Source organism: Malania oleifera, chromosome 4 (assembly GCF_029873635.1).
Source record: "Malania oleifera isolate guangnan ecotype guangnan chromosome 4, ASM2987363v1, whole genome shotgun sequence".
NCBI classification, from domain to species: domain Eukaryota; kingdom Viridiplantae; phylum Streptophyta; class Magnoliopsida; order Santalales; family Ximeniaceae; genus Malania; species Malania oleifera.
In genome coordinates, this window is record NC_080420.1 from 75,317,755 (window position 1) to 75,337,246 (window position 19,492).

Here is a 19,492-nt window from a genome sequence, read left to right on the forward strand (position 1 = left end):
CCGGGCCCCACTTGGGAAGTTCGGGGTGTCGGACTAGCGAGATTTAAACGGCCTGCCCAATCGTGTTTTGACGTGTATCAATCAAATCACGCTGGACCAACTAATAGGATTTGCAAGCAAGTGCTGATACGTGGAACAAATCTCGCTAGACCAAGTAGGGAAATTACATAAGTATTAAAATGGAAAAAAATTTCTCAATCAAACTATTATTTAATATTTTATTAAAAATAAAATTAAAAAGGGATAAAACTCTTACTCTTAGCCCCATTAAATCCGTGACACCCTTTCCGTTAAATCATTTCTTCAAGAAATCTTAACCCTTTAGTCAACAGCAAGCTCCTTGTGCCCCAAGGAGCCTACTACTGTGTACAGAATGGGCAGAAAGAATAACAGAGTTCATATCAACAATTATTTTTTAATGAAAGAATAACTGAGAAACAATGGTGAACTGTGGATATGGACGAACACTTATCAACTGTAAGAACAATTTCTGTTTATATATTGCAGAACTGTTTTATTTCTAGACAACAGAGTTCAAAGAACTATATTCCCTCTTTTTCATTCAAAACCCTTTGTGCACCAATGAATAAGCTGTATGAGTATGACAATACAGTTTAAAAGATAAAACAAAAAAGCCACAAGGACCGTGATCAGTGCTCAGTGATGTTTAAGAACCCTTGCTACTTGTAAGCACAGTCCTCCAAAAACTGAGAAAGCTGAGAAGTATACAATTGTGTGTCATTTCGGAAATGATCAACATGAGGTGTGGAGACAAAGTTGCACGCCCGGACTTGGTGCCCCGCCATCCGCTGCCCCTCTATAAATGATTCAACAGAACCAGCAGGAATTACTCTGTCGGCTGTGCTATAGATGTATAGCTGTGGACAGGTTGGTTGTCCAGATGATAACCGACCAAGAACATCGGAGAGCTTCCTGTAATCCATGAGAAAAATACAAAAATTAAAATTTCAGAATAGAAGTACCCAAGCATTCTAGGTAACCAAGAAAGCAGCAACTTGCCACTGTATAGCCGATGTATGATGAAATTACAATTGAAATCTATTACAATTCAAGAATTAAAGTGACAGCTATGTTGCAGCAACATGCCCCCAACATAAAAAATTAAATGAATGATGATAGGAAGGATTTGGTTCATTTGGTTGGGTAATGGAATAGAAAACTATTTTCCAAGAGAAAGAGTAACTTTTTTGTTTTTAAAAATAGATCAACACGAGCAACTGCATACTGCAAATAAATCCTATATTATATGAAATATCCCTATGATTGTCAATATATATCAAATAAGTTCTTTACCTATTCACTGTAGGAAGATTCAACACAACCTCAAAGAACTTCTTCAAAACTAATAGTAAAGCTGCTTCAGTTACTGCAGGTTTGGGTTCCGCAAAAGTTTGTTGGTTAACCAATGCCGCCCCGTCTGTTTCATATGAGCTTAGTGATCCTTTTGTGGCAACACTGTGCCTTTTCAGAAAAGCTGCGGAGAAACCAGACGCCCATACCTAAACAAGTGAAAACAGGAAATTAAGAATGCCTGGTTAGAAACTAATTTCAGCTAAGCTAGAGCTTTAAATAGGGGAAGGCACATGTCTTGTATAAACTACTAGTACCATATAACATGTGCAAGTTTCTGGATCAGATTGAAGGAAAAGGAATGGGCAAACAGGCAAGGAAAAAAAATTACATGCCAATAATTTTACACATATGGCACGATGGTCATGACTGAGCACAGCAGCCAATTGGCAGAGACCAATGCACCATGCAAGCAAATGTATTTGAGTTTATAAGGCCACTGCCAAGGCAGATGTTAGAGCATGACATTCTGACAAGAAGTCTGCTAGCATCATATCACATTTTACATATCGTATAGACAGCAAAACAATGCATGTCGGGTGTATTGATAGGGCCATCATATCAGATAGCAGAGATTGTACCGTACAATAGTGTCTGATAAAACCCCATATATTTTTGGCCCAGTCAACCAAAAATCACTCTTATATTTTGTGCTCCTTCCTTGGAGATGACATATTCAAAGGCTATATACGACTTTTCAAGCTTATTTTATTGTATGTCACCTTTTCTCTCTTGTCCATCAAAATAAAGAATTTTGGGTATCCTAAGTCTAGAATAAAAGATTAGACTTTTCTCACTCTACAAGAGGGGAGTGGGGGAAGCAAGGTGAGGTTCAAATCTCTTCTTTTTCCAGGTATTCCTACAAGGAAATGGAAATTATTGTGTGTGGCTTTTTCGGGATTTTTGGCTGCATTGATTTTGTCGTAGTTTCGTATCATAGTTGGTTCTTCATTCCCCTAGTTAAAGAAAGGTTGACAACAGGAAGGGAAAGAAAGGGGTTGCATTGATCATTACATTATTTGCATATGCGTTGAAGCAGGTGGGAACTCTTTTAAGGGTGATAGAATAAAGTGGGATGAATGACTATCTTAACATTTATTGGCACATGTATGCAACTACACAACTCTTTTGCTCTTTGTAATGAATGAAAAATTGAAATATGTTAATTATTACTTTATTATTGTTATACAATTATACTTCCCTGTACAAGCATTGGTTTTTTTTTAAAATCAAAAGTCTGTATAACTAACAATCTTAGGGCAAAAAAATAAAGGAAATTGAGACACAATACAATACTGAGATTGACAACTACAATAACAATCGTGAATCGTCTAACTGGCATGCATTGTAACGCTAAAAACCCCATCCTTCAAAACAATTTTGCCTAATAGTGCTCATTATTCGCATTTGCGACAAGTGACACATCTATGACACCTTTTGAATAGAACAAAAAGTGTCAATACCATCAGGTGGGATTAATTGAATGAATTCTTTTCTGCAGTTAATGCTAATCTTACAGCAACATTCTCTAAAAGTTGGGAGCGTATGAAGTCCTTTTTACTGCCTCAATCAACAACAATTTAAATCATTTTGCATACTACAGCCCTTCTGGGTCCTTCATGTAACATCCAAACCATATAAAAAGAATGCTGTCAGTATATGGTAACTAGAAGCCCCATTTACCTGTGGGTCAGGGGCGGCAACAGGAGCAGAATCAATAATACAACCCCTAATCCTTCCCATTAAGGACGGATCCAGCATCTGAATCTTCTCAAGAATTACCCCATATCTGTTATAATATAAAGATATCCAATCAAAACATTGGTAAAAGTTTACAAAAAAATAGAATATTAAAAAGTTTTTGTATAAGCATGTGCATCTGCACACAGATGAAAAAAAGGAAGAGAGAGGGAAGAGAGGGTGGGGATTGAGGGCACTTACGTTAACCAGCCCGTGTTGCTGAAAGTATGAAAAACCAGGTTCTTTCCATGTTCTTCTTCTAACCAGTCAGCAAGATGCCTTACGAGCAACTCAACATGTTCTTCAGCTTTTCCACCCACTTGGTAGCTAAGGATCTCAGCAATGGGGAAAGTGAAGGTGATAGCATGGAAGCCCCTTGATGTATACCACTCTGCATATCTCCTTAAATGCTTTTGTTTAGCCCCCAACCATCCAAGCAAAACCACTACTGTCCTGGACTTAGCCGATGAACAATCTGAATTGCCCACAATATCATAAGCTGATGGCTCTGGCAAATGCCATCTGTATAAAACCTCAGGGGGGGAGGTAGGGGCAGTATAAGCAAATGCGGTCGACTTTGGGGCTTTAGCCAACGCTGCAGAGTGGTAAAGATTCAGCAGGATGGGAGAAGAAGCAACAGAGGAATATAACAAACTAGGGACAAATTTGTGGCTCGAATTAGGAGCTGCAGAGAAGTTAATGTTAGGTACAGGTACTCGAATTCGAGTTACAAATGAAAAGTTTGCAAGTTTGGAAACTGAAATGCGAGAGACACATGATGAGTTTGGTTCCTGTACTATATTATAGATAGAAGAATTGGAGTCCTTTGAGGAACAAGGATCAGATTGGTTCGGAGGCACAGGTTTGTCAGTAAAGCCCGCAGAAACAGAAGCTAAGGTAACCGCAGCTGCAGCAACAGCTGGCCTTTGAAAGATTCCAGACAAGGAACCCATGGCTGAGTGCAAGTCCAGAAACTCTCGTAACAATGTAAAGTTCGCCTCATACACGATGAAAAAGCCAATTCAAGAGCCAGAAGATTTGGAACTGTGCCGACCCAGAAAAATCAAAAACGAAAATAAGAATCGCCGGCCTGCACAAAATGAAACTCCCCAATTTCAATGCAACTCGGGAGTAGTCAAAACATTGAATGAATATACATCAGAGCCAAAATTTATAACTTTACCAATTATACGGGAAGGAGAGCCGTTCAAGAGAATCGGGCTGCCAAGATTCTTGACAGCCCGACCAACGCTACGCGTCTCGTATCACCCACGGACCCAGGAGTTCCTTTATTCGGCCAAACCCCTCCTTCCCTTTCCAAACAAGTCTGCAGAGGAAAATTGGCAACATGTTAAATATTATTCATTCAATAAAACGTTAAAATAATTGTCATAATAATAATTTATATTTATTAAAAACAATATTTTGAATAATTTCTGGTGTTGGAGACTTGGTGACGCAGACGCAAACATGCCGATGGGGCCACGTCCTAGAAGGCGAGGATGGGATTACAGGGTATATACGGGGGTATATTCGGTATACAAAAGCCAAAGCCTGCACGGTTTCGCTGCTTACGCGGAACCTCTGGCCCCTACCTACGCAAGCTCAACGGTCACGTGGGCGAGCAGGTAACCGACGGAGTCGGAGAGAGGGGAACCGTGAAATGACAGTTTTGCCCATCTCCCTACCCCCCAACGTTTCCATGTCTGAAGGGAAGTCAAATGGGTCGAATGAGATTCAAAAGAAGACCGAGTCGATTGAGATTGTTCGTGTAGGGTCTACCGCCGTCAGTAGTTTCAATCTAGGGTTATGGATTCCGAAAAAAAATTGCGACGTTGAGATGACCTGTGAGAGATGGATTGGGAAGCGGGAAAACAATAGAGAAGAAATCTCCTGTTTCAATGTGCATTATCTAGATTTCAGGATTCTGGATTTCCGAAATGTGGAATCGCAGAGAAAGATCTGAGAAGCGAGAGAATGGAGGAGAAATCCCAATGTGTGCGCGACGACGCCTCACTGAATCGCAGAGAATGGAGAAAGTACGAGAGGGCATTAAAGGAAGATAGAGCGATAGAATTACTTACTACTCACCTGCGCGGAAAGGGGGGTGGGGGAGAGAAATCGAAGGGAGGAATGTTGGTCAATTGAAGATCTTTGCGTGCGTTTATCCCTCTGTAACCTCTTCTTCAAATGAGAGAATAATGACAGCAGACAATTCGTCTTTATTGGAAGAGAGACGTTGAAGGAACGGACGGTTTCTCTTCTCTCTCTCTCTCTCTTTATGCGCGTGTTCGTTTCTTCGTTTTCGCCACCGTGACATTGGCGTCTGTGCACTCACCTACAAAATTTTAAAATGAAAAATAAAAAACAAAAGAGGTTCAAATTTTTAAAAATAGAAAATGAGCCGCATTATGCATTACTAGCCGCGAAACTTTTTTTTAATAAAAAACCATAATAAAAAATTTAGTATAAAGGGTATTTTGTTATAATTATGAGTACTTATAAAGATGAGTTTGAAATAAATGTAAGGACATTTTGAGATAGTTGTAGGTAATTAAAAGAGTATTTTAGAATAATCATGAATAGTAATTGGGGTAAAGTTGATATTTTAAAAAATGACATCAACGAGAGAATTTCCTTTATAGTATTAGATTAGATATATTAAGAAAATAATAAAAAAAATTTAAGTAGTATTAGGGCATTTTAAGTAGTATATCTGCACCAATTCATGTCTCATGTGAACCTGTCTCATATGTTTTTACTGATAAAGTGTGTGTCACCCTATCTTCCATCCCTTAAATTTTCTCCCCAATGAATGTTTAACTATTCAATTGCCCTATAAAAGGGCACCCTCCCCTTCTCATTTAGGACACACATTTGATACTTTCATGTAATTAGACATATAGTGAGCATAAGAAAAGATGAAAGATAAAGTGAAAAGGGATAAAGAGGAGATAGAGATATCTTATACAAGGCCGGTTCCATATCATATTGTAATTCTTCCAGTGATAATAAAGTTTTGATCCCATCCGCCCATAGAGTAGGCATAGCAAAACCACGTAAAGTTTCTTTCACGTCTTTATTTATTTTCTATATCTTTTATAACATGTTATCAGCACGAGATTCTAATCAACTAGTATATTTCTTTAATTCTTATTTAATTTACGAGACTTTAACTGATTGATATATTTCTGTTTATTTATATCGCCTTAATGAACAGTTTTATTTCTATACCGCCTATATACATATATATATATATATCCCAAAGAAACAGTCCTCCTAAAGAGGCAATATATTTAAATTTCTCATCTATATATTTAATCCCCCGAAGAGATAGACCTTTTGAAGAGACCATGTATCTAATCTCTAGAAGAGATGATAAATATTTACCTCCTGAAGAGGATATATTTTTTTAACCTCCCAAAGAGATGTTAAATTTGACCTCTTAAAAAGGAGAAACATTTATCCTTCAGATGAGGTAGTATATTTGACCTTCGAAAGAGGTGGTAAATTATTACCCAATTTAATATTGAAAAACTGAAATCATACTCCTAAAGAGTACAAATTGAAAAAAATAAAATAATGTTCGCGGAGAAATATATTTAAGTATCCCAAAATAACATGTATCTTATGTGTGCATTTAGTGTGTGAACAGGCTTCCATGTTTGCACAGACATAAGATATAGGAAAAATGAAAGCTAAAATAGAACTTAAAGCCCATATAACAGTTTGGCGTATTCCATAGAGAGAAGAGCAAAGAAGAAGAAGAAGACATTTAATTTTAAATTGTAAATGCATTTAATTTCTTATTAATTGGTCTATAATAATGCATGCATCTGCATGATATGGATTGATTGCTCACATGACCATAGGTTAACCATAGGACTCCTAACATTTCACCAAAAACTTGTTTCTAAAAAGACTAAAATCATACAAAGTTTTTGGAACAACTTTATGGTCAAAATCAGGGCAAATTCGGTCGACCGACGCCATATTTTTTAGGCAAAATATTCATTGTTAATGCCCTCAGTTGACCGACCAGTTCAAGCTTTAATCAGTTCGGTCGACCAAACCACTATTTGTCCCGAAGTCAAAATGTTGACCATAGCTCGGTCGACCGAACTATTGGTGTATTAAATGCCTTGGTCGACCGAACAGGGAGAAAGTCAATAGTTTGACTTGCCTCGGTCGACTAACCTATTTTGAACGTATCTTCCTCAGTCAACCAAACTGTAAAGTGCCTGACACCTCAACTACTTAGTTGACCAAATCCTGCAATTCAAATTGGCCTTGATCGACTGAACCATATAAGCGATCAACCGAACCTGAGCCATGGTCGACCGAACCTCAAAGATGGTCAATCGGCCTTTTACCTTGGTCGATTGAATCCATAGGAATGGTCAATCGACCTTGTCTTGGTCTACCAAATCCACGAAAGGGTTCAAAATCACCTTAAGACGGTCGACCATTTTTGTAGTTCAAAATTGTCATGGTCGACCGAACCTTGAATATGGTCAACCAAACCTCTCAAGTTAGAAATTTTTTAAAGACTAAAACGTCATTAATTTTTAATTAAACTTTTTCAAAATACCGAGCATGTCCCTCAACGGTCAAAATTTCAGAAAATCTATAAATACCCCCTCCATAACTCAAATTAGTAACTTTGATTAATTTCAAATTTCTCTTTAATCCTTTGTTAATCAAAGTTCACCCAAATCATTTTTATTGCAAAAATCTCTTCTTTAGGGCAAATTTTTTAAACAAAACTCTTCAATTCTCTTTCCATTCATTTATTTCAAAATCACTTTGGAAGAGAGTACATTTATTTTGGGCATTTGTTTTCATATTCACATGCCCATACTCTCACTTATTATTTATCTTTGAAAATCATTTTCTTGAGAGTATAGCTTTGGTTTCTCTCGGTTATTTCTGTTAATAAACATTCTTGGGAGAAAATATTTATTGCATAAATCCTTTTGAACTTAAACTCTAGATTCTCCAAATACTTTTATTTTCAAATATCATTATTGGAGAACATAATAATTATCTTATATATTCATATATTTTATTTGTGCAAAATTATTTGATTGCACCTTTCTCTCTACTAAGCATAAATTCGTATCATATTAGAGTGTGCATTTTATGAGCTTAAATGTGTACATCCCAACTTATTGTTTGAACCATGTTATATGTACAAAAAAAAAAATTTATTGTATCGGTTGGGTTTAGTCCAAAATTAAATTGGGGAGTCTCAATCCCGTAAGTGAGATCGGTTGGGTTCAGCTCGGAAATTGAACTTAGGAGTCTTAACCCCATAAGTGAGACAAGTTGGGTTTAGCCTTATAATTGAGTTAGGGTTTTCCTCGCCCCATAAGGAGAAGATGTAAACGACTTCTACTCCGCTCGTTTAAATGAGCAGGGATAGTGTAATCCTTAGGGAGTATGCCCAAGGCGGGGACGTAGGCTGGTTTGGGTGAACCTCGATAACAAATATCGTGTGTATCTCTCTCTCTTTATCTCATTTACTTTCTACACCTTAATTTCTATATGTGTATGCTTGTTTATTTATTGTTATAATTACTTGCATACACATATTTGAGTTAAATGAGATATGCTGCACATGTATGTTTGAATGTATAACTTTATCATTTTTCATACACGCTATTATACTTAATGAGATATGAACTATGGTGAATCGGTGTAAATGTTTAAATTAGTTGAAATATTCTTAAAACCCAATTCACCCCCTCTTGGGATCACACTAATTCCAACAAGATGGCCCCCAAAAGCAAGTAAATGATCAAAATCAGCAACCTAGACAGCATGAAACTGAATGTTATAGATGCAGAGGAAAAGGTCATTGGTCGTGTACCTATCGTACGCCCAGGCACTTAGTAAATCTATACCAAGCATCTATAAAAGAAAAAGAAAAGAGTAGAGAGGTTGAAACAAATTTTTCTAATTATGTTGTTCTAATAGATCTTAATACTAGACCATCCAACTCTGTTTATCTTGATGTTGCTGATTTCCTTGTAAATCTAGATGAAAATAATGATGTAATATTTTAAGATAGATAATAAGTAATATTGTATTTTGATTATAAATAAATTGCTTCTATGATCAATTATAGTAATAAGTTTTTAAAATATTTATTGTAGTATGAATTGTCTTAAAGCTTTGATCGATTCTAAGATGTCTTTGGAAAAAGTTTGTTTAGCTAACAGTACTACAACGCACACAATTCTTCAAGATAGGGAATATTTCCATTACTTGAATATATCTTCAACAAATGTTAATACAATAACTAGTTCTATAAATTTGATTGAAGGCACTAGAAGAGCTAATATAAAGTTACCTAATGGTATTTTATTACAAATTGATGAACATTTATATTCTAGCAGATCCAAAAGAAATCTGTTAAGTTTTAAAGATTTAAGAATTAATGGATATGACATTGAAACTACAAATGAAGGCAATAAAGAATTCTTTTATATTACTTCTATTGTTACTACGAAGAAACAAATTTTAGAAAAGCTGTCAACTTTATCTCTAGATTGTATTATACAAAGAGAAAAGCAATTGAATCATATAATGTATTGCACCAGAAGTGCAATGATCCAAAGTTATTTATACTTTGGCTTGATCGTCTTAGATATCCTGGAGATGTAATGATGCGAAGAATCATTGAGAATTCACATGGTCGTCCTCTAAAGAACCAGAAGATTCTTTTATCAAATGATTTCATGTGTATCGCTTGCCCTCAAAGGAAATTAATTGTCAAACCATCTGTTTCAAAAGTAAGTCTTGAATCACTCAGTTTCTTACAGAGAATTCATGGTGGTATATGCGGACCAATACATCCACCATCTATACCATTTAGATATTTTATGGTCTTAATTAATGCATCTACTAGATGGTCACATGTTTCTCTACTTTCTACTCGTAATATTGCATTTGCTAGACTTCTTTATCAATTGATTATATTACGAGCTCATTTTCTCGATTATCCAATTAAATCAAATTTTTTGGATAATGCTGGTGAATTTATATCCCAAATTTTTTATAACTATTGCACGTCACTTGGAATAGATGTTGAACATCTCGTTGCTCATACATATACACAAAATGGTTTAGCTGAATCTTTTATCAAGAGACTTCAACTCGTTGCTGGACCTATGATTATGAGAATCAAATTTCCTCTATATGCTTGGGGACATGCTATTCTTTATGCTACATGTTTAGTTTGTATAAGGCCAACTTCTTACAATAATTTTTCACTCATGCAATTAGTTTATAGGTAACAACCTGATATTTCTTATTTAAGAACTTTTGGTTGTGCTGTATATGTTCTTATTGCCCCTCCTTAAAGAACTAAAATGGGTCCTTAACGTAAACTTGGTATCTATGTTGATTTTGATTCTCCTTTTATTAGTAGATATATTGAACCTTTAACGAGTGTTTAAAGCATGGTTTCAAGATTGTCATTTTCATAAAGCAATTTTTCCTATATTAGGGTGAGCTAAATCAGTGTTTGAAGCACAATATGAAATCACATGGAATGTCATAAGTTTATCTCATTTAGATTCTCGCACAAATTAAAGTGAACTTGAAGTTCAGAAGATTATCCATTTACAAGGGATTGCAAATCAATTACCTAATTATTTTGCAGATACCAAGGCCATACTAAAATCTTATATACCTGCTGCAAATATTCCAGCACGTATTGATGTCCTTAAAGGATAATAGCCGGCGAATGAACCTTGTTGACCCGGTAGAGCATCTAGAGGGGGGGGGGTGAATAGACGTTCTTCTCAAATATGGAAATTTTCTACAAACACAAAAATCTTGCCAAGAACAAGTGTATTATATCACAATATAAAAGTGAAGCAAATGACAATGAATGAGCAAAATAAAAGTGAGAAGAGATAAGAGAAGCTTAACACGGCGCTATTAACGTGGTTCGGCACCCTGCCTACGTCCACGCCTTGAGACCAACTCAAGGATTCCCAAAATCCACTTTATGATCCTCCTTCAAGCGGAGAAGCCACTACACACAGCTGCTCACAAAGAGCTTTTACAAAGTACTCACTTAGAGATACCCTACAATGGCTCACAAAGGGCCTTTCTATACAAGTAGTTGATGAAGGGTAGATGCAATATTAAGTGCTCCTCTTGAGCTAAGTATCACAACCAAATCCTCACACACTATCCTCTTTTTCAATGGAGTAAGACAAGAGCAAGAGCAAGAGGGCAAGTGAGTTGCACAAAGAAACCCTAGAGTGAATGCACAATAAATGAGCTTTCTTAGTTTGAAGTAAATGCAAATCCCTTATTTGAACACCAAATGGGCGAGCTGGGCGTTGGAGAGCCTTTGGGCATTTATTGATGTAAGACAGGAGCAAAACTAGCCATTCTACTGCACTTAATGGAGTCTGCAGCCCGACATTCGTCGACGAGGTCTCTCCTTTGTCGACGAGCTCGTTAGTACATCGTCGACGAAGCCCTATGTTCGTCGACGAGTTGTTGGTTCTGAATTCAGGTGACTCTCGATTTCTTTTCATCGACGAGACCCTATGTTCGTTGACGAAGTTTGCACATACCTCGTCGCCGAGTCCTTTGTATTCATTGACGAGGGGTGCTCTAAACTTTTAGACATTCTCGATATATTCTCATCGACGAGAACCCTGTGTTCGTCGACGAGGGTATATGTTGTACTCGTTGACAAAGCCCTATGTTCGTTGACGAGGCCCTTCTTACTACTTTAGAAAAAATCCTTTTTAAGTTCGAAGTAAAAAGGTCCTTGTTTATTTATGAGGAATGATCCCTGATTTACTATAAAATGTCTTAAATTTAGTAAAACATGTTTTTGAAGGTTTTTAGACATCTTAAGTAGTTTTACTTGTCTTTGTGTGTGTGTGGGACTGTGCCTGTTGTTCAAGTGATGTGTGTGTGTGATATGCCCATTTCTTACTTTTTATTGAGTCACTCCATATACAAGGAATTTACAAAGATAATTTTCTAACTCTCACACTCAATCTTTAGAACACTTGCATGCTATGTAGAGTCCATGAGTGCTTTGGTTTGAGTGGCTGAGCTTTGGTCATGTCACGAGTTGCTTTTGGCTGATTTGAAACTTGCTTGCTTTGGTGTTGTTCTGTGCAACTGAACAAAACTAGAGAAAGATGTTAGTAGCCTTAAAGAACTGGTAATGGGTTGTTGTCATCAAAACATAGTTGGAATGAAAGACCCTTGACCACTTGGTCTAACATTCTCCCTCTTTTTGATGATGGCAATCCATTAGTGTTCTTTTTGAAAAAATATGCTCTTTCTTACTAAATGAATATGTTTAGATCTTAAATTAATCCTCCCCCTTAATGTTTGCATTATTTGAATGGAGATTTTATTTATATTTTCGGCAGCATGCCGTTTATAAGTAAGGCATTTTCCAAGTTGTGTAATCCTAAATGAAACCAATATGTAACAGTCCACTATATCAATCATTGTAGTATTCAAGAATATCAGTACAACGTTAGTTCATTCATGTTCAACAATTACAATACCTGCCAAGTACAATAATTTCAGTGAAATACTAAACTACTACATTAATCGCAGTGACTACAAAGCTACTACACCAACTGATTACATCCGAATAAAAAGCCTACCAGTTATCTCTCCCTTTTTGCCATTATCAAAATTGGGGGAAAGTAGCAATGGAGTACTACTCTCGCGAGCGATCAAGGCGGTCGAAGAGGGCAGCAAAGGAAGCGTCAAGGTTATCAAAACGAGCTCGATTGGTGTTTTCCCGACAGGCAAGGGATGCATCGAAAGAATCAAAATGAGCGCGGTGACACATTTTGTACTGCGTCATGGCATGCTAAAGGGTGTCCAGACGCTCCAAGATATGGCCATAGAAGGCATCCTCATCCGCTTCTTCTTCTTCTTCCTCTATAGCGGCCTAAACTTCATCGATCGAAGCGTGGCCCTGCTCGTGGGCTTTGACCCACATGTTGGTTGCATAATCCTTTTCGAAATGCATGCGACGAAGGGTCACCTCGGTGTATGTATCCTCGGACGCAGGACGAATGCAGGGTATGCCAGTGCGGATAAGCTCGAAATGATCGAAAAAGGTCGTCAGGAGACGACCATCGGGAAGGCAACCCCGCTGCCGTTTGAGGCTTTCTTCCATATTCTAAACAATGATAGAGGGCAAGTAAATGCCACGCCCAACCCATAGGCAGCACATACTGAAAATATCGCCCAATGTCACCCAATCCCGTCCACCACTGCGAGGACAAAGATTATATGTGATCATGTGGTGGAGGGCCCTAAATTCAACCGTGAGGTCCTTGGATTTGGGGTGGGCAATAGAGGGAATGCGAGGGTTACCAGTAATAAGCTTTAGTGCGGCTTGCGAGTCGAACCACTCAAACCATGTGGGCCAAGAGGCCTTGGGGAGGCCTCGGAGTGGATAGGTGTGGCAATGAAGCACGGCGGAGAATGTGTCCTTGGAGAGTCGAATGATGGTCCTGCGAATTGTTCTCCTAGGTTGAAGAGAGCATCCGAGCCGAGAGCTTTAATTTTGGAGAGGAGAGTGGGAAAATGGAGTTGAAGAAAGTTAGAGGGCACAATCTTCCCGTGAACGATGTGCCATTTTAGAATGTCATTATGATAGCTATAGGTGACCTCTGGAGATACGAAACGGGGATCAAAGTGTGCGGGGGTTGTCAGAGGAGGAATGGCGGTGGGACGATGAGAGGAGCCTTCACTAGCCTCGGTTTGAAGGTTATGGCGCTTAGGTCTGGGAGCCATGGAAGGTTGAAGGGGATAGAGAGAGCTGGGAGATGGGAGAGATGGCAGTTGCAGCGACAAGTGGAGAGCAAGGAGATGGGAGGCTTTGGAGAGAGTGTGTGTTGGTAAGGGAGAAGGAGGTGGAGAGAGGTAGAGCGTCGAGAGGGTGCTCGGGACAAGGTGGGTTGAGAGAAGGAGGTGAGAGAGAGAGGCAGAGGGTCGAGAGGAAGAAGAGGGATCAAGATAGGACGGCTAGGGTTTACAAAAAGAAGGGGTTGTGCGAGCGGGAATATGAAGTATGCTGACAGACTTCGTGGACAAGACCCTATGTTCGTCGACGAAATTAAGGCAAATTCGATGACTTGCTCCCTGTGTTCATCGATGAATATTATAGATTTTTGGTGACGAATACCCTTAATTCGTCAATAAGGGCAGGAAGAAAAATTAAGTTAAGCTGAGGATGAGCTAAAGATTGGAGGAAGAACCGATATGAAGATCTTATGATAGATCAGAAGGAGTACACATGCCTTGGCCATGCCGGATTTTATGAAATCTTTCTTCATTGAGAGGCTTAGTTAGGATGTCGCCTAGTTGATTTTTAGTAGGAACATAAACCAACTCAACATGGTGGTTGAGTTCAAGAATGGAAACCTAAAATAAAGTCTTGAAATGGTCTCAAATAAAGTGGTGTCTAATTTCAATATGCTTAGTTCAAGAATGGAGGCACATATTTTTTGAAATGTTGATGGTACTAGTATTGTCACAATGGATTAAAGTACCCTTAACTAAGATTTGGAAGTCCTCAAGTTGTTGCTTCATATATAAGGCTTGAGCATAGCAACTACTGGCTGCAATATATTCAGCCTCGATGGTTGAGAGAGCTACGGAGGTTTGCTTTTGCAAAACCAAGACACAAGTGAGTTTCCTAGGAAATGACATGTTCCACTAGTGCTTTTTCTATTGGATTTGCAACCATCGTAGTCAGCATTAGAGTAGCAAGTGAGATCAAAGGGAGCATTCTTAGGGTAGAAGAGTCCTAAGTCATGGGTGTCTGCTAAGTATCTAAAGATTCTTTTGGCAGCATGAATATGAGATTCTTTGGGACATGATTGGAATCTAGCGCATAGACAAACACTGAACATTATATTGGGCCTGCTAGAAGTGAGGTACAACAAACTACCAATCATTCCACGGTAGAGTTTTTGGTCAACATTTTTCTCTTTTTCATCAGCATCAAGCTTTGTTATGATGCTTATAGGGGTTACTTTAGACTTACCCATTTCAAGACTGAATTTCTTTAGCATATCCTTAACGAATTTGGCTTGATTTATAAAGATTCCATGTTTCATTCGTTTAATTTGTAATCCTAGGAAGAAGGTTAGTTCACCCATCATACTCATCTCAAATGTTTCTTGCATGGTTTGAGCAAAATCCTGACACAAGGTTTCATTGGTGGCATCGAAAATGATATCATCTACGTAAATCTGTATAACTAGCATATCATTTTCCTTATGTTTTAAGAAAAGAGTAGTGCAAAATTTACCTCTTGTGAACCCATTATCTAGGAGAAATTTACTTAAATGCTCATACCATGCTCTTGGTGCTTGCTTGAGTCCGTAAAGAGCTTTTGAGAGTTTGTATACGTAATTGGGATGAGTGTGGCTCTCAAATCCTAGAGGTTGCTTGACATATACTTCTTCATTTATGTATCCATTTAAAAATGCACTTTTTACATCCATTTGAAATAATTTAAAGTTTTTGTAGCAAGCAAAGGCAAGTAGCATTCTAATAGCTTCTAGTCTTGCCACAGGGGCATAAGTTTCATTGTAGTCAATACCCTCTTGTTGGTTATACCATTGGGCTACCAATCTAGCTTTGTTTCTAACAATATTCCCATCTTCATCTTTCTTATTCCTAAACACCCATTTGGTGCCAATTATTGTAGTATTTTTTGGTTTAGGAACTAAGTGCCATACTTTGTTTCTTTCAAATTGGTTTAGTTCTTCTTGCATGGCATTTATCCAGTTTTCATCATTTTCAGCTTCCTCAAAGTTTTTTGGTTCTAGATAAGATACGAAAGCAATATGATTACGTCCACTTCTTAGGTGAGATCTGGTGCTAACTCCTTGGGTTGGACTACCTATGATAAGATCAGTTGGGTGATTTTTTACAAACTTCCAAGCTCTAGGTAGTTCATGATTCTCTTCTTCTGGTTCATTAGCCTTTTGAGGAGATGATTCTTGATGATCAATGTTTGTGACTTGACAGATTCTCTCTTGATCATTATTTAACTTAAGTTGCTCAAGTTCTTTTTTCAATTCTAAAGGTGGTGACTTGATTATCTTCATCTATCTCAACAGGTGTTTTGGATGTGCGAGGGTTTGTTTCATCGAACACAATGTGGGTTGATTCTTGAACAGTTTGAGTTCTTTTGTTGAATACCCTATATGTTTTGCTATTCATGGCATATCCTATAAAAATTTCCTCATCGGATTTTGGATCAAATTTAGCCAAATGATCCCTATCATTTAATATGAAACTTTTACATCCAAAAACCTTAAAGTGTGAAATGTTAGGTTTCCTACCCTTCCATATCTTGTATGGGGTTTTTCCTAACTAAAATCTAATGATGACACAGTTACTAACATAGCAAGCTGTGCTAACGGCTTCTGCCCAGAAATATTTTGGCAAGTTATGTTCGTTGAGCATTGTCCTAGCTATTTCTTGAAGTGTTCGATTTTTTCTTTCAACTACTCCGTTTTGTTGTGGAGTTTTTGGTGCGGAGAAGTTGTGTGAATAGCCATTTTTGTTGCAAAAGTCTTCTAGTTCTTTGTTTTTAAATTCTCTTCCTCTATCACTCCTAATGTGTACAATTGACATTCCCTTTTCATTTTGGATTTTTCCACAAAAATGGATGAATGCATTACAAGTGTCACTTTTGTGTACAAGAAAAATTACCCATGAAAACCTTGAGAAGTCATCAACTATAACAAAGGCATACAACTTTCCACTAATACTAGCTATGTCATTAGGACCAAATAAATCAAGATGAATTAACTCTAAGGGTCTTGAGGTGGATATCATTTTCTTGGTTTTGAAAGAGGTTTTAACTTCTTTTCCATATTGACATGCATTACAAATTTTGTCTTTCACATAATTGTCTTTTGGTAGGCCATTTACTAGTTCTTTAGATGAAAGTCTATGAAGTAGATCCACGCTAGCATGACCTAGTCTTCTATGCCATAACCAACAATTTTCACTAGTAACTTTTAAACATCTAACGTCATAAGTTTTGATGTCATCAAACTCAATTGTGTATATGTTGGATTCACGTTTTCCTACGAGGATGGTTTTTCCACTTAAATCATTTACTAAACATTGGGTGGATTGAAATGTAATGTTTAACCCTTTATCACATAATTGACTAACACTCAACAAGTTGTGTTTGAGAGTATCTACAAGAGCAACATTTTCAATAGCCAAGGATGAATTACCTATTTTACCTTTACCGATGATTCTTCCTTTGGCATTGTCTCCAAATGTGACTAATCCTTCCTTTTTGTAGGTGAGAGAGAGGAATTTGCTTGCATCTCCTGTCATGTGTCTTGAACTTCCACTATTGAGAAATCATTTGTTTCTTGTGGAGTTGGCCTTCAACCATACCTACACGCAGCATTAAGTGACTTGTTTTGGTACCCACATTTTCTTGAGTCCTATGGGGTTAGTGTTCTTAATCAGTCATTTGTAATTCATGTTCTTTCATCTATTTCCCCTGAAGGGGCAAGTAAATCGTACATGACCTTTTCTTTCACAATATAGGCAAACTTTATCAGCATATGAGGGATTTGGTTTAGGTACAGGGTTTTTCTTTGATGCGGAGCTTCTTTTAGTATAAAGATTTGCAAATCCTATTGATTCTGATGATGATAGGCCATATCCTAATCCTTCTTTGAAAATTCCAAATCTTTAAGCTCCAAGTAGCTTATCAAAAATTTTTTTACCATTTGTAAATTTATAAATTGTATTATTTTGATCTTCCACCTTCTTTTTCAATTTAGAGTTTTCTTGAAGAATTTTAATTATTTTCCTTTTTAAGCTTTCAACTTCTATTTGAGAATTCTCTTTGCAATTTATGTATTCCTTAGTGAGCTTTTCATTTTCAAGGCTAAGAGATGCATTTTCTTCTTTCAAAATATCACATGAGCAGATTTGTTTTTGTTTGCATCTTGCATGATTTTCTTCTAAAAGTTTGTTTTTCTTTTTAGATGCTATTAATTCAATATAGAGTTTTCTACAATTTTCTTCTAGTTCTTCATAAGAAGGGAGATATTTGTCATCAGAGTTTACCTCACTTTGTTCGTCTGGCATAAGGCATAAATTTGCAACTTCTTCCTCGATTTCTTCATCGGTTGAGGTTCCATCCAATTCATCCCATTTGGTTGCGTTCATGGCTTTGAACTTCTTTTTGTCTTCTTATTGATTGTTGCCTTGTTTTTGAAGAGAGGACAATCGGTCATGCAGTGCCCGATCTTTTTGCAGTTGTAGCATCTTATGCTCGATTCTCCTTTCTCCTTTTGTTTGCCACTTCGTTTGTTCATCAGAAAATTCCTAAATCTTCTTGTAAGAAGAGCAACTTCATCATCATCATCATTTTCTTCCTCTTCTATGAGCTTTTTTTGCTTTCCGGCTTTTAGAGCAATTCACGTAGTCTTCTTGGGTGCTTCAACTTCTGCGACAGCATTTTTCTTCTTGATCTCATAGGTCATAAGAGACCCGATCAGCTCATCAAGAGTGACCTTTGAAAGGTCCTTTGCTTCCTCAATTGCTGTGGACTTGGCGTGCCAAGATGCCAGTAATGAGCGAAAAACTTTCTGCACATTGTCTTACAGAGAGTACTTTTTACCGAGAGCTTTTAGTCCATTTGTGATGTGTGTGAAATAAGTAAACATGACATTATTTGTCTCACCTTATTCCATTTTAAACATCTTATATTCTTTTACCAGCATATAAATTTTTGACCTTTTTACTTGGGTGGTACCTTCGTATGTCACCTTAAGCTTTTCCCACATTTCTTTAGCCGTGTTGCATCCACATATTTGGTTGTACTCTTCATCATTGACAGCGCAATAGAGGAAGTTCTTGGTTTTGAAGTTTAGTTGTGCTAGTTTTGCATCTGCCTCGGGAACTTTTCCAATAGGTATGTTATCGCCTTCTTCGTTCTTGAAGGTGTAGTCTCCTTCAGTGATGACGTTCCACATTCGGAAGTCATAGGCTTGGACGAAGATTGACATTAGATCTTTCCATGTCGTGTAGTTAGCTCCAAAAAATTTGGGGGGACGGTCCACGGATTGACCTTGGGCAAACATATCCGCCATCTTGATCTTTTCGCTTGGGAGTTTCTCCGAATATCTAGCGACTGGCGCTCTGATACCACTTGCTGGCCCAGTTGAGCGTCTAGACGAGGGGTGAATAGACATTCTTCTCGGATATGGAAATTTCTATAAACACAAAAATCTTGCCAAGAACAAGTGTATTATATCACAATATAAAAGTGAAGCAAATGACAATGAATGAGCAAAATAAAAGAGAGAAG

At 37.5% G+C, this 19,492-nt stretch overlaps 1 protein-coding gene across 4 annotated transcripts; it reads right to left on the reverse strand.

Moving 5' to 3' along the window:
• Positions 1-476: 476 nt before the first annotated feature.
• Positions 477-5,374, reverse strand: LOC131152907 (uncharacterized). Of its 4 annotated transcripts, none has more exons than XM_058104862.1 (6): positions 5,196-5,374; positions 4,295-4,438; positions 3,313-4,201; positions 3,055-3,160; positions 1,315-1,520; positions 477-933 (listed from the first exon to the last, which is right to left on the reverse strand). In XM_058104862.1, the coding sequence occupies exons 3-6, from the start codon at positions 4,062-4,064 to the stop codon at positions 681-683; spliced, it is 1,317 nt and encodes a 438-aa protein (XP_057960845.1). In that variant the 5' UTR covers positions 4,065-4,201; positions 4,295-4,438; positions 5,196-5,374; the 3' UTR covers positions 477-680. The 4 variants fall into 4 exon arrangements, with proteins under 4 accessions (XP_057960845.1, XP_057960841.1, XP_057960842.1 ...); XM_058104858.1 differs by having other exon boundaries at positions 5,203-5,358; XM_058104859.1 differs by lacking the exon at positions 5,196-5,374 and adding an exon at positions 4,957-5,177.
• Positions 5,375-19,492: the final 14,118 nt, after the last annotated feature.

What these genes read in the sequence shown, in the direction of transcription:
- LOC131152907 (XM_058104862.1), bottom strand. Translation starts at nt 4,064, where the DNA reads ATGGGTTCCTTGTCTGGAATCTTTCAAAGGCCAGCTGTTGCTGCAGCT. An exon ending in AGCAACACGGGCTGGTTAAC is followed by an intron (nt 3,161 to 3,312) that starts GTAAGTGCCCTC and finishes ATATTATAACAG; the next exon opens with ATATGGGGTAATTCTTGAGA. An exon ending in TTGCCGCCCCTGACCCACAG is followed by an intron (nt 1,521 to 3,054) that starts GTAAATGGGGCT and finishes TCACTTGTTTAG; the next exon opens with GTATGGGCGTCTGGTTTCTC.